The sequence below is a fragment of the Balaenoptera ricei genome, chromosome 7 (assembly GCF_028023285.1).
Source record: "Balaenoptera ricei isolate mBalRic1 chromosome 7, mBalRic1.hap2, whole genome shotgun sequence".
NCBI lineage: Eukaryota > Metazoa > Chordata > Mammalia > Artiodactyla > Balaenopteridae > Balaenoptera > Balaenoptera ricei.
In genome coordinates this window covers 93,707,140-93,722,297 of record NC_082645.1, presented here as the reverse complement: position 1 = coordinate 93,722,297, position 15,158 = coordinate 93,707,140, and the positions used below count along the sequence as shown (strand labels likewise).

At 38.1% G+C, this 15,158-nt stretch overlaps 1 protein-coding gene across 8 annotated transcripts in view; it reads right to left on the bottom strand.

Moving 5' to 3' along the window:
* The window catches only part of PIKFYVE (phosphoinositide kinase, FYVE-type zinc finger containing), a 74,355-nt gene that overhangs the window by 23,051 nt on the left and 36,146 nt on the right, over positions 1–15,158 (bottom strand). For 7 of the 8 annotated variants that reach the window (XM_059928572.1, XM_059928571.1, XM_059928576.1 and 4 more), the window contains 9 exons: positions 14,801–14,981; positions 14,115–14,189; positions 10,880–10,987; positions 7,562–7,702; positions 6,768–6,894; positions 5,372–6,531; positions 3,513–3,613; positions 2,252–2,323; positions 1,410–1,581 (listed from right to left, as the gene is read on the bottom strand). In XM_059928572.1, coding sequence (XP_059784555.1) covers positions 1,410–1,581; positions 2,252–2,323; positions 3,513–3,613; positions 5,372–6,531; positions 6,768–6,894; positions 7,562–7,702; positions 10,880–10,987; positions 14,115–14,189; positions 14,801–14,981 — 2,137 coding nt within the window. The remainder of the gene's footprint in view (positions 1–1,409; positions 1,582–2,251; positions 2,324–3,512; positions 3,614–5,371; positions 6,532–6,767; positions 6,895–7,561; positions 7,703–10,879; positions 10,988–14,114; positions 14,190–14,800; positions 14,982–15,158) is intronic. The other variant, XM_059928575.1, reaches the window with a different exon arrangement.

The window sequence follows — 15,158 nt, the reverse complement described above, 5'->3', positions numbered from 1 at the left end:
TTGTGTAAACCAGTACACCTGTTTCAGGAGACAATCTCCAACAGTATCTGAGAATATCAATCTCCCTACTTTCTTACCAATCTCAGGAATTATAAATCTTTGAAATGTAACTTCTTTAAAAAATAAATAAATAAAAACACATTCCACTTATTTTATTTATATTTATTTATACTTCTTTGATTATTACTAATGAGTAAAATGTATTTGCACATGTCTACTGGCCATTTGTATTAAATTGCTTTGTCACACCCTTTGCCCATTTTTCTATTATCATGGCTTACAGAAATTTAATAGTAAGTATACTAATATTTGGTCATATATATTATAACTTTTTTGGACACCTAAAAGTTTTCATTTCTGTGTAACAAAAACTGTTTACCTTTTCCTTTCTAACATAACCCCAAAGGCAGAAGTTTTTGTTTTAAAATAAAGTGCATACACCAAACATGCAAGATATAAAGATCGAACTTAAGTTATTCATTTAGTTCACTGGTCAATCTACAGAATTTCACATATTCTACAACAAAATATTGCCAGCTGTCTAACAGCAACTAAAGGCCTAGAAGAACAAGTATAAAAAGACCAGTCATTGCAAGAAATGATCTCATGGCTCTATGTTCCTACCGAAGAAGGCACTACCTTTGACTTTGCCCTCCTCAACCTCTGATACTGAAATAGGTTGCACTATTATTTTATCTATAATTCCCATATGTGCTTCCAAACATACACTCCAAAATAAGCCAATTAAGATAACAATGAAGTTAAATTTGGCATATGCTCACTGTAAACAATTTGAATAAAAAGTATATATTAAAAACATAATATTGGCACCAAATATTCCCTCCAGAGTTAGAAAAACACACAGAAGAAATAAAACACATGGTTCTTTCCTCAAGAATGTATATGAAAACCAGCAGAGATCAATTAAACATGGTCTCTCATCTGTATGTCTTAAGATAGAAATGTTGACATAGACTTAAACTTACACAAACATTCTAGCATACTGTAATCACTGTAAGTCTGTCTTCCCCGCTAGAGGACAGGAGCCTTACCTTGTTCTTCCTTCATTCCTAGGGCCTAGCACAGTATCTGGCACCTAGGTGGTGCTCAATAAGCATATACTGAATGAATAAACAAACATAATGGAGAACTGTCAAGATAAAATCTCCATCTATTTTACTGGACGTGGTACCTATGTTTTATATAATGACTGATAAATCCTAAAATGGAATCTTTAGGAAACAAACATTAAAGGGAACATACAGCACTAGAAGGTAAAATAAATAAGGGCCCAAAGACAAATACTAAATCCAAAAAAATAGAGGCCACCCTCCCCCCCAAAAAAGAACTATATAAATATAGAAATTAAAGATACTATGTGATGTATTACAGCAACAGGGTACACTTACCTGTTTGCAGATTCTGCACCAGGAATAGGTGAGAATTGTATGCTGATATCCAGGTACTGGAGAATCCAACTCCTTCAGGATTATCTGCACACAGCCTTGGCCATGGACAAAGCGTCGAATGTGATGCACCATGGGGGTATCACAGAACATGCTAGGACACTGATAGGAAGGCCTTTGACCAAAAGAAAGTCCTCACATTAACCACGAAACCGAGGAGCAGTGTATAGTGAATCCTGGCTAATCAGGACCACTGTAGAGAAAGTGCAGCATCCTCTCAAGAGTAAGGATGACTGGGGGATGATCTGCTCGGGGTACGACTCATCCTTCTCAGAGCCTGCAGCTGAACATCCTGCCTTCAACCACATCACAGTGACAGGTTCCACTTGTTAAGCACCTTCTATTTGCCAAGTATTTCTAAAACATCATCTCATTTTACCTATTAAAACTCCTGACATTTGTGGAGTTTGTTAATACCTATAAAGGGGGCTGGTAAAGATTAAACTACTTGCTCTTTGTCATATTAAGTGGCAGGTGATAGCTCTAAGACTTAAACTGAGGTCCTTAGCTTCTCTTGCCTCTCATTTAAATCACTGTGAAAACAGACATTCTAAAAAAAAGTCTGTGGGATTGAGGGCAATTAGATGGGCAAAGATCTGAGGAATGAACTGGAGAAGACATGCCGGGTTGAATATGAAAGGATTACTTCTCTGTATAGTAAACCCTGGCACGTGGCAGGAACAGGAAGGTCACACAACAGTGCTCCAACTCATGTTTATATTTAGGTTGAAATTCTAGGCATCAAAAAAGCATAAATGGAACATAAGGAGAAAATTGGTTCTTACCGGAAACAGTATCTCTCTAAAAATATTCCTAATGTAAGATCATTTTTTCCATAAAATTCCATTGTTACAATCCTAAAAGAAAAGATTTCTTAGAAACATATCATATGAATTACCACCCAGCAAAAGATATTTCATGAGACTCCAAACTGTTAGATCTGCTTATAATACAGTATTAAAACAGGTGCTACTCTTTTGTTGTTACGGAACAGGTTTTACCTCATCTGATAGACCAGGTTTGTACTAGCCACACTACAGCATCGTATCCATTCCCAGTCCATTAGTATCCTATGAAACTATTTAATCAGGATGCACAAACTGTAATATTAAATGAGTAAAACTGATCTGAGTTAGGAAGAAGTAAAAGTTTCCCTCACAAAGCCTTAAGCCTGGTCAGTATAAAATGGGACTCCTGCCTCTGCTCTCTAGTCCACACCATTGCTGAGCACGAAGAGCAGCAGCTCATATTCCTCCAGGAAAGGCACTTCTTAACTTTATACCCAACTTATAAATGCCCACAAATAAGAGAGTTCAGCTATACATACCTGTCGAAACCCACATCTTATATCAAGCCTTGACCTAAACTCCCAGAGAAAATTCCCATGGGCTCACCCAGCCCCAAGTCAGACTGCTAGAGCTCTACTGATGCTGGAAGAATCCCTGATCTCACTGGTAGAAATAAGGGTTTCTGGTGTCCAAAATTAAAATACGGAACACATTTTGTCATGGAAAGTACTCCAAAAACAAGCAGTTATGTTCTTTAGTACTTTTAAAACTAAACTATGTAATAACTAGGCTTTTGTGACTATTACTGGAAATAAATTATAACATTATAAAATGTGTTTCTATCAATCTACTTAGAATTAAGTTTTAGAATAAAACTTAAGACAGAAGACTGACTGCTCTTATGAAAACGATGCCTAAAAAAAACCTGCCTGATTTGTACATGTTATCAAAATGCTTAAAACTAGCTTTTATGTATCAACTTTCTCACTTTTATAACTACAAATTTCTCTTCCATCCCTCACATCCGTTTTCACTCTCACTAAAGGTACTTTCATTTACTTCTACCCATGAACAAATACAAATTTCATATGTAATTCACAAGTTCTAAAGTTCCATCAATTCACATATGACCAGCAGCATGCCATTCACCTAAAAACAGAGCCTAAAGGCTGAACTTTGTTCAGACTTGCTGGAATTCTATCCTCAAGTACAATAGTGGGGGGGGGGTGGTGCAAGGGGGGTGGGCAAGGAACCCTACCACGGACTGACGCAGGCACTGGGAGCGTTGCTGGACTGGGCAGAAGAGCTGCTGAAGAGCACGCACAGTCTCTGGTGGTTGGCAGGATTCAGACAGTCCACCTGCAAGAGAAGGAACATCCAGATGAGCACCCGCAGGCCATCACGCACTCCAACCCCAAGGCCCATCTCCAACATCCGACACACTCCACTCGATTTGTAAAGCCTCTGCCATCACTACAGGGGTTTCAGTGAAGATTCAAAACTACAAGACACTAAATATAAGGAAGAAGAGCAGTTAGTTTTTGAGGTAAAGCAATCCAAAAGGTTTAGGTGAAATGTAAACATACAAATAGATGTCTAAACAGCTTGTTTTCTTAAATACTCTTATTTTTACAAAACTACATTAAATTATCTTGGAAGTAGTTAATTAAATATGAAACAGTCTGAATTGATAGCTGGATATAACATCCACCTGAGATACCCAGAAATCTAAATCCTAAGGTATTTATTTATTTGTACTTTATACCTGTTTTTGATCATTACAAAGGTAACACCTGTCTCTGCTGAAATTCAAACAGTACAGAGGTATATGAAGAAGTTCATGAAGTACTTAAAGCCTCTCCTCCTTTGATGCTGCCCCACCTCCCAAACTGACAAATTTGACTGTATGGTTAAAAACCATGTACTTTTGCTAGCTCATACACATAAACACACAAAAACACCCACATAAGTATACACAGGTGATTTTGGTTTTTTACAAAAATGGTTTGATGCTACATATATTAAAACACAATTTGCTTTTTAACACTAGAAAATATATCATGGGTTCTCTCTGGGTCATGAAACGAGATCCAACTCATCCTTTTAACAGCAAACAATTAGAAATAATGCTTCAGTAAACACCCTTGTACATATATTATAATAAAATGTAAGTATCCTTATACCAAATTCTTACTTATCTGCAGGAATAAGTTATAAAAGATAGGAATCCTAAGTCAAAAACATATATGTGCTCATGTAAATTTAAAAGACCTCCCTATCACTTTTAATAAGTTTACATAAATGTATATAAACATAAATTTATTTAAAGTTTATTATAAGTATTTTTCCATACCTCACTAACCATGGCTCTTATCACATTCTTTTTTGCCAATTTCATGTATTAAAAACGGTGTACCATTATTTTTTAATCATTCCCAGACTTGTGAAAGTGAACATCTTTTTGTTTTATTAAAAAACTATTTCCTCATCTAGAGATAAATTTGTTCATTAGTTTTATTACCACCATTATCAATAATGTATCCATGAATAAATCTTACTTTTTTTAAAACACATCCATTTCCTACAATAAACTTCCAACCCTTACTGTCCTGCTCATTGCCATTAAAAGGATCAAGGACGCATCACACTAAACCCAAGTCATCATGCCAGAAATTTTAAGCAGCTCCACGCTGCCCCCCTACCTCAGAGCTCCTCCTAGTTTACTGTGAGCTTAGCCTGAAACCCTCAAAATCCAGTTTCATTACATTACACTCCTATTTCATACATTTTAAAGCAACACATAAGCCGAAAGACCTAGACCAAAAAAAAAAGCATAGAGGAAATATTTAATAAATCTGCATGCAATTTGCCACATTTGATTATATTTACCCTGCTATAGCAGAGATTTTCAACACATTTTTTTTAAAGACCTGTATGTTAAGTAGATTTATTTATTTATTTGGCCTCACCTCAAGGCACGTGAGATCTTAAGTTACCCGACCAGGGATCGAACCTGCGCCCCCAGCAGTGGGAGCGCGGAGTCTTAACCACTGGACGGCCAGGAAAGTCCCCAACACATTTTAAATTTACACAAGCACACAAAGTGGTCTTGCTCACCTTTGTTGACCACACTGCATCACTTGTAATCAACCCTTTCTCTTCGTCACCTTCACTTTTGCTTCCGGATTTGCCACTTGAAGTACCCGATGCATCCTTAGAATAAGCGAAAGGGTCTGAATTTCTCTGCTGAATTCTTCCTCCTCTGGCCCGATAATCGGCCAGCATTCTCCCCAGGCTCTGGCTATCACCCAGGTGCTCGGCAATTCTGGTGCTCACTAGCTCGTGTGAGGGCAGGACTTGAATAGACTTGGCCTGAACACTTCCATTCATGCCCTGAAGGCCAGAGAGATCCCTGAGCATCTGTTTCTTACGCCTGCTCTCCATTTCTTTGAACTCTTTATTGAGGAGAGGAGACCAGTAAACCTGCTCCGCAAAATAATCTCGGGTAGAGCATCTCATCCCCTTTTCAGTTAAAAGGAAGGGCTCCCGGAATGTGATTACTGGGGAGATACAGAGGATCACATCTTTCAATTCCTGTTTAAAGGTCAAAGAATAAGTCTTTCGTTTATCTTCAGAGGAGGTAACTTCCTCAGTAATATACAGGCCAGTGTCATCCTGTAGAGGGTCCCTGAAGGCTCTCATCTGGCTTTTGGGATCCTGCAGCTCCTCTGTTTGCTGCAAAGCCTCTGGCTGCTCGCTGCCTACGGCATCCTGTTGGTCGTCTATATGGAGCGGCAGCAACGATTCCGGTACCGATGGAAAGAGAGCACAGGGGGCGCCTGCTGGGCAAGCTGCTGTGGCATGCTCTTGATGCTTCGAAGAGGCAACATCCTGTGGCACACTTTTAGTTTCCTGATCACCCTTCTCAAACAGAATCCTTGATTCTAGCAAACTGCTATCATCAGAGGGCAGAAAGTCCGGAGGGAAGTCAGGCTCCCGGGGGAGGGGACTTCCGCTGAATGGCTCTTGTGCGGCCCCTTCATCCTCCTGTCCCTCAATCAGAGAATGGAAGGAGGGGTTTGGTGTTAATGTAGGAGGCATAGCAAATTCATCCATGAGGAAGGAGATTTCTAGTTGAGAATGATAAGCTACACAGATCATAAATATTAGGATCTCCTTAACTCGAGCCAGCTCATAATCAGAGCCTCCTCTAAGCTTGATTGTACAGCCCAAGTGCTGTGGACAGCCTTCAAAAAACATCAGTGTTTTGGTTTGTTCTACAAATAAACAAACACAAGGTTAAGAAGGCTTAGGTGGCAATCCAGAAGTCCAGACAGAACTCACCATCTTAACATCTACCAGAGAAAAACCCTTAAGTAAAACCACAGTTGCCTGTCCTCATTTAACCACTGCTAATAGCTATTTCCTACTAAGTCAACCTTGTAGTACTGATGAATTTACTCATGTCCTCAGGTCCCCAATTCCAGGTAAATCTATACTAGAGATCACTCACCATTAGGCAACTGAAACATCTGCATGTAAAATTTGTGACAGGTGCCCAGGTGAGGTTTTGTAAGCAGCTGGTCCATCGACATCACCAAATCACCTTGGGTCATCCGACTGATTCGTTCTAAAACTTGCTAGAACACAGAACAACATTATATTACAAAATTAGACAGAGAAGAATAAAATTCTTAGAAAATTTAATATGAAAAAATAATAGGAACATATGAAAATGCCCTCGCAATGAATTTCCTTGATTTTAATAATTAAATGACTTTTACTGACTCTAGATTAGTCTACACTTAGAAATCAATATGTGCCTACTAAAATAAACCATATTCATATTAATGACATTATCAAAAGACATTTAAGCATCATGCACTGGCAAAAGGTACTGATTCAGGGGCGGAGGGTGGGAAGCTTCCAGGAGGGTGGGAAACTTCCAGAACTGACCTCTGTTCTGAAGAGGGTAACTTTTCAAGGGAGAGAACATTTTCTGCTACAAAATGAAGTCTCCACAAATACTACTTATTAACTAATGTCTATTACACCTTTGGTCTTGTAGAACCTATGATGAGCATTATATAACTCGTATGAGTGCTATATGAATCATACTTTCTTCCAGCCTAAGATCCTCCAGTCTTATAAATAATGAAATCACTGCCATGCCTGTCCTACTTTCAATATAGATGGCGCAGCAAAGAAATAAATAAAGATCCCTGCATATCTACCATACATGCATATAAATTTACAAGCCGTGATTTTTTTTAAATGATATAAAAATAGAAAAATAAGAACACTCACTGATTTTACATTAATGACCAAAGTAATGCCATGTTCCAGTAACATATCCTGAGCAATTCGAGATACCGTTTTCTCAACTAAAACCAATGTGGGCCGAACATCAACTATTCGCTGAACGTAGTTCTTCAAGAATTCCCTTTCCTAAGTAAGATAAATCAAAATTATTATGTGTGGTACAATTCAAGATCTAGACATGTAAAAATACCAGGATAGTTTGACTATTAATATCAAATTCCGTCTAAGTTTTCTTTGCCCACAAACCACTAATAAATATTTCCTACTAAGTAAACACTGTAGTACTGATGTGTTAACTCATTTCTCAGGTCCCCCAATCTCAGGTGAAACTATGCTAAAGATCACTTACCATTGCTATAAGCAAATTAACTCAAACACAACCAAGAATATTTTTCATCATTCTAATCTGCTGATTATGCTGAAAAGAGTTTCAGGAGAAATTTCATCCTCCAACTCACTAACTTTACTTTGAAGGATTTTGAATTCTTAATAACCTATGACATAAAAGCCAAGAATCCAATTAGCTAGCTCTCAAAGGTTATAAATAAATAAATAAAAAACCCTAACCCTAAATGAAAGCAATTTCTAAACGTTTTTAATATAGTTATGAATTCCCCCTTTTACAATCTGAAAGTAACCAGAATATCTCTTCTTTTGGGTATCTGAATAAATAACTCTCTAACAGATGCTATTTCAGCTACTTACTAATTTCAATCTCCGAACAGGTAATATTCTACCTAGAACGGCTATAGTTAAAAATTAAAACATTTTTAATACAATTTCATCACAAAGGCTTACTTTCAAAGCAAATGAATATTGTAAATAACAACCAGAGTTAAAACAATATAATTCATTAATTGTTTTATAAAATTTCTGGGCTCAGAGAGGTGACAATGGAATGTGGGAGCACATCTGTCACTTCTGCTCCCTATGCCCAGTGCTTTCTGAGTAAGACTGTATTCATGGTCAGTGCCACCAGTAATGGAAGAGCCTATTCCCTGCAATGAACCTGCCCTGTTATGGAGTATATTTCTTCTCACCCTTCTCTGTTTTACTGATAGAAGTTGCACATTTTCAAATTCTCCCATTATTAACAAAATGGAATTTTTTTTCCTTGAAACATGTTAATTTCCTTCTCTGCTTACTAAATTGTTATTTAATGACATTTTAAATGATTTTATTTGTGCAGCTCCAATAAAGAATAACTAAAATAAGTTGATTTTTTTTTTTTTAAGTTTCTGGCCTCTGATACAGGGATAGCAAATACATTTCCTCTCAGTTCCAGCTCCAGTCAACTATTATGATTATACATGAAGCACCATGCTAAAAAGGGGTCCTGGGAGAGGCTCAGCAAGTAAAGAGTATCAGAAGGTAGGCCAGGAACACAACGGAGCAGCGGCAGACCAACAGATCTTGAGGGCCGACCTTGTGAAGACAGTATGGCACCACAGGCTAATTATCTCTTTGCCCACTGTTTCTCATCCTCCTTTTTCTAACTGTCTACCTTTCAGCTTCTTCTTTGATTGGTTATTCCACAATGAGTGGACCAAAAAAAGGATTAAAAAAAAGTCATATCAATTGATACTTTCTATCAATTCAAACTAAAAATTTTAATAGGTCAGAACTTAAAGATATAATAAACTATGTTTTATAGCACTGATGAACCAGATGCTTTAAATTATATGAATTAAATCATGTTTACTAATATACATTGCCCAGAGCACAGAGCATACTTCTCTAACATAAAGATTTTAGTCTGTTAACCTGGTCGTAAGGGTGGAGTTAAAATAAAGCAGATAAATTTAAGTATAACTTTTTTGTAACTAAATATCTATGGATTCTGATTATTAGTTCATCAACTCCAAGACATAAAATTTTACACATTTTAACATCTCTGCAATTAGGATGCATCTTGCAATCCATGTGGTTGTGACCTAAACCTAGAAAAGTCTTTCACTGACACCTTCAGTGAGATCAAGAAAAGTCCCAGCATCACAGTACCTTAGATTCCATGAACGATAATTGTGTTTCCCCTTTTTCCTTATTTCAGTTGTCAGTGAAAAGTCATAGTAAATAAGAGCTAGAAGGAATGGTATAAATCTAGCTGAAACCCCTCACTTTTACTGATACACAGCTGAATTCCAAAAAGGAAACAGTCCCAGTTAACAGAGTTCATTAAGCAATAGAGCAGAGTTTCATAACCCATGGTGCCTTTCACCACAATTAAGTTTTTTCTGTTGCTGTCTACGAATTCAGAACAAAAGTGATTAACCACTCTTAACCACTCTTGAGAAAATGTACCTATCACCTATGAATTTTCAAGCAATGCTTTTCCTAAATGTTTCTGGAACTGAATGTAAGTGTTTCTGCTATAATAGGAATACACATTCCTGAAAACTTCCCATTTTGAACAACTACAAATTAATTAATAGCATTTATGGGAGAAAAGAGGTTGAGGCAGACAACTTTTAAAACCTATGTAACTTCATATTCAGAGCACTAACAAGAATAAAAATTGGTACCTTGACAGAGAACTTGGACAGCCCAGACAGGCAGCTCAGTGTAGCTGGAGGTGGCCTCAAGGGAAATTTAAAATGTACAAAAGCAAGTGCAACAGTACAATTGGAAATGGAACTCTGAACAGTGAACGCCTAAGAGCCATCCAGGACCAGGGGTTGCATCTCTCTAGGGAGAGAACTCTTCGAACAGGAGCTCACTTCTAATTTCTTAAAATAGAGCTAAAAGGGTTCCTGCCTTTATAGGAGCTGAGCTGTGGCTGATTTTCTCTCCAGCTGAGGGTTATAATCCTACAGCAGTTTTTCTGGGCCTCCTCACTTAAGCAAAACCAGACAGAAACTGACACAACTTCCATCTGATGTTATTCCCTTTTACCAACTGTGTGTAAGCTACTTAGTGTTCTAGAAACACGTGTTTTAGTAGAACAGACTGTATTAAAAATCAGGTATTATCATTGGGAACCTGATTAAGCTAGAGAAATCCTTAAAGTAAATCCATGACCCAGGTGGGAAGGAAAAACAGGATTTGGATTGTCACTTTTTCTTCATATATTCCCAAAAAGTCATGTGTTGCCTTTAACACTTTGAAACTAAAAATAGTGACAGAGGTTTTGGTAAGCTTCTAAAGTGTGATACATAAAAACATCTTTTATAATAAATTTTTCAAATGAAACAACAGCAATTAAGTTTGTCTGTCCAATTTAACCAGCTGGAATGCGTTATAAGAGCTGGCAAGCATCATAGTACGCAAACATCCCTCCAGATTACTGTTTCAGTAAGTTCTTACCTGAAGCACAATAGGATCAATGCAAGTAAATTTAGTTTCTTCTCTGTAGAGATACTCAATGGAACACTTCAACAGAAGAATTTTGGGGTTTTTAATAGAAGAATTCATCTAAAAAATAAATGAACAGTTTGTTAAAACTTCGAAGTTTGCACCTTATAGTCCTCCTTTAATCACAACTTTAAATTCACACTGTTCATAATTCCTCTTAAATAGATGATCTCATTATATTCATATTAAAATACTCTCATTTAGTTCTTTTGTGGTATTCTCTTACTTTTTTTCAAAGCAAATTATTAGTTTAGGGCTATGCAAAATTCTTCAAAAATTGGCTTCTTTTCTAATAATGCTATTTTACCTAATCTTCTATACTCTTAACTATTTGTTTTTTTTTTAATTTCTAATGTTGCAAGAAAAGCTATCCAGCCCTGGGTAGGGCAGAGAGGGGCTTAAAGACAGACTACTCCACAAACTCCCACGAATCAGCAACTCTGAAGGCAGAATTTAACTTTTCTGAAATTCAAGAAGGGTAGATGAGGGAGAAAAGAATTAAAACACCTGCTGAATATATTTTTGATGGAATAAGTTTCCAAGCAGTCGTAAATTTGCAAGCCAAATTGGGTAATAAGAAGTTAAAACAGAAAACCTTAAAGCATATCCCGAAGCAGTGACTCAAACAATATATCCTAACAGTGCAACTAAAGCCACAAGCAGAACAGCCAGGGCCTGCAATCCAAGTTTCCGACTGACCAAGCTTATCAGGGCCAAACCGGTAAATGGTCCTGAAAACAGTGACTCATCAGCTGGGAAACTACATTCAGGGCTCTTTTAGCAACTACAAATTAAAGACTAACTCTAAACATGGTCAGTGGAGCAAGACAGTCATTCATGCATATGTGTCTACCACACCCACATAACAGTTTTTAATTCCGGAGATGAGCACAACATACCTACCTCTGAATTCAACAAAGATCATTTAATTTGATTTAAAGTACTACTTTGGGGACTTCCCTGGTGGTCCAGTGGTAAAGAATCCACCTTGCAATACAGGGGACTTGATCCCTGGTCAGGGAACTAAGATCCCACACGCTGCGGAGCAACTAAGCCCGCGTGCCACAACTACTGAGTTTGCGCGCCTCAACTAGAGCCCGTGTGCCGCAAACTACAGAGCCCGTGTGCCGCAAACTACAGAGCCCGTGTGCCGCAAACTACAGAGCCCATGTGCTCTGGAGCCCACGCACCACAACTAGAGAAGAGAAAACCCGCGTGACACAACAAAGATCCCGCGTGCTGCAACTGAGACCCAACACAGCCAAAAATTTTAAAAAATCTTTTTAAAAAAAAATAAATAAATCTTTAAAACAATAAAGTACTACTTTGATGGGTAAAATGTTTTAATAAGACTCTATGTAGAAATATGAACTCTGGATCATTGCTATAATATCAAATCCAAACATACTTTTATTTCTCTTTGGTCACTAACAACTTTCAGGAGGCTTAATGACTTACAAAAAATAAATTATTAGACTCTGCTTAGAAAAGAGTGAAAACAGGACTGCAGTTTCTCCATCTAGTTGTTCAGGCTTGAGATCTGCCTGAGCTCTCACTGTAACCGAATCAGTATCCTCAGAGGTGGGGCCAGGGTGTCTCTATGTTTGATAAGTTCCCTTAGTGATTCTGAAGCACAGCAAGGTTTGAGAACACTGTTACAGATCAACGGTTTCTCAAAATGTGAGAACCAATAAACGACACTGGAAACACCCAGAGTGCCTCCATTAAAAGCAGTCCCAGCCGAATGTGAATTGGTGCAGCCACTATGGAAAGCAGTATGGAGGTTCCTTAAAAAACTAAAAACAGCGTTACCACATGATCCGCAATCCCACTCCTGAGGATACATCCAGAGAAAACTCTAATTTGAAAAGATACATGCACTCCAATGTTCATAGCAGCACTATTTACAATAGCCAAGACACGGAAGCAACCTAAATGTCTATCGACAGATTAATGGATAAAGAAAATGTGGTACATATATACACAATGGAATACTATTCAGCCATAAAAAGGAATGAAATAATGCCATTTGCCAACAATGAGGATGGATCTAGAGATTACCATACTAAGTGAAGTAAGTCAGACAGAGAAAGACAAATATTACATAATATCGCTTGTATGTGGAATCTAAAATATGACACAAATGAACTTATATACAAAACAGAAACAGACTCACAGGCATAGAAAACAAACTTATGGTTACCAAAGGGGAAAGCAGTGCAGGGAGGGATAAATCGGGAGTTTGGGAATGGTAGATGTAAGCCACTGTGTATAAAATAAATAAAACAACAAGGTCCTACTGTACAGCACAGGGAACTATATTCAATATCCTGTAATAAACTATAATGGAAAAGAATATAAAAATATATATATATGTGTATAAAAAACTGAATCACTTTGCTGTACACTGGAAACTAACATAACATTGTAAATTATACTTCCTTAAAAAAAAAATTTTAAAGTAGTCCCACCCTTCCCCTACCCACCCCCCAATTCCCACCCCCGTAAACCTACTGAATGAGAATTTCCAGGGTTTGGACTTAGGGATCTACATTTTTAACAAGGTCCACAGGTGATCCTGATGCACACTACACTTTGCTAATCAGTAGCCTTCAGAATAAAGTGAGATACAAAGCCCCTGCCTGCTTCCTCCACAGCCCCATCTCCTGCCATTTCCCATCTTGCACCTTAGGATCTCAGAGTTTCCTTAGTCCACCAGGTTATTTCACCCTACTCTCTGTGCTAGTGCTAGAAAGAGCCTCAGGGTTGAAGGTAGAGATAAAAGGGAAGAAGGATAACAGAATTCCAGTGATTAATTCTGAGCTCAGCCCTATGAGGGAGAACAAAGTTGTCAAATGGTAGGCCTCTGGAAGGACTCCAGTCTGTTAGAAAATCCTGTCTCCTTGAGATGCGGTGGGGTGAAGGGAGACATGATACCAGTGTCCTGTCAGCCTGCTGGTTGGGAAGCCTTCTTCTGTCTGATGAGTTCCCACTGTACAAGTCCCAATCATCATCGGCTCTGGGAGACTCTCCCTCAACCCCCAAAATTTCACCCCTATGGGAGACATTGCTAGTCACCCCTCAATGTCCAATCTCCTTTTCTTCCATGATTAAGGTACCCCCAGCTTGTGAGCTTGGCATATAGTCACAGTCTGCTGAACGTCACTGTTGAACTGAATCACATTACCTTTTTATGGGCAATATTCTTGGTACAAACAAACCCACTGACAACCACAGAATCAAACTTCTTTCCACCTGGGATCTAATGAAACAATTAAGAAAACAATAAAATTCAATGACACATCCTTAGAATCCAGTCAAATAAATTCTATTATTTATTATTTATTTTCAAATAAGTACAAAAAGTTCCAGGATGCATTTCTTCCTTTCAACCAATAATTAATGGCCTCTTAGCATGATCATCAACACTCTAACATACTACCTGGTACTTGATGCCAGATGTCAATTAAGACCACTATTAAGTTACATATCATAGGCAAAAACTACAGGCAAAACTCCACTACTCTCTAAATAAAGCAATTACCCACTGCTTTTACTCAGAACAGTGACAGTAATCTGTGGAAAGAGGCCCTTTCATAGATGACACATCAAGAAGAGGAAGCAAGAAAGTCTGGGTTCCCAACTCATTGCAAGCCCAACTTACCCCCCACCCCCATTCACCTCTCACTTCCTAACAGTGGCTTCTATGACCCTTAAGTGCACTGCTAACAAATAGAGCAGGCAGAGAAACTTCCCCCTCCTCACCTAGCACCCCTCCTGGTAATGAGCCTTTCAGATGACCATTAAGAGACAAATTACTATCAGGCCCATCTCATCAATTCCTAGCATTAGGAAAGCATTAGCAGAGCTCACTTTTTTGATGTGGACAAACTGACGGACATCCATGTCATCATCCCGGTTCTTGACATCAGGTCGGACTGTCTGAACAACCTGGCAGACTAGTGATACAATGATGTCCCTCCAAGATGGTGACAATGACTCACTATGGAGCAACTGCTGGAGTAGTGCCATCATGTGGTTGTGATTAGCTGAGCTACAAAAATGTTACAGGAAAGAAGTCTGCATAGTTAATACTGCCAGAGACAACAGTTTTGAAGATACAACAGTCTACCAAAGAAATAAGCACACAAATTATGGTTCACAGATGAGATCTTCTTGGTCAATTTTATTCTTTCTGCATATCTGCACCTTAATGATTTTTCACATAAAG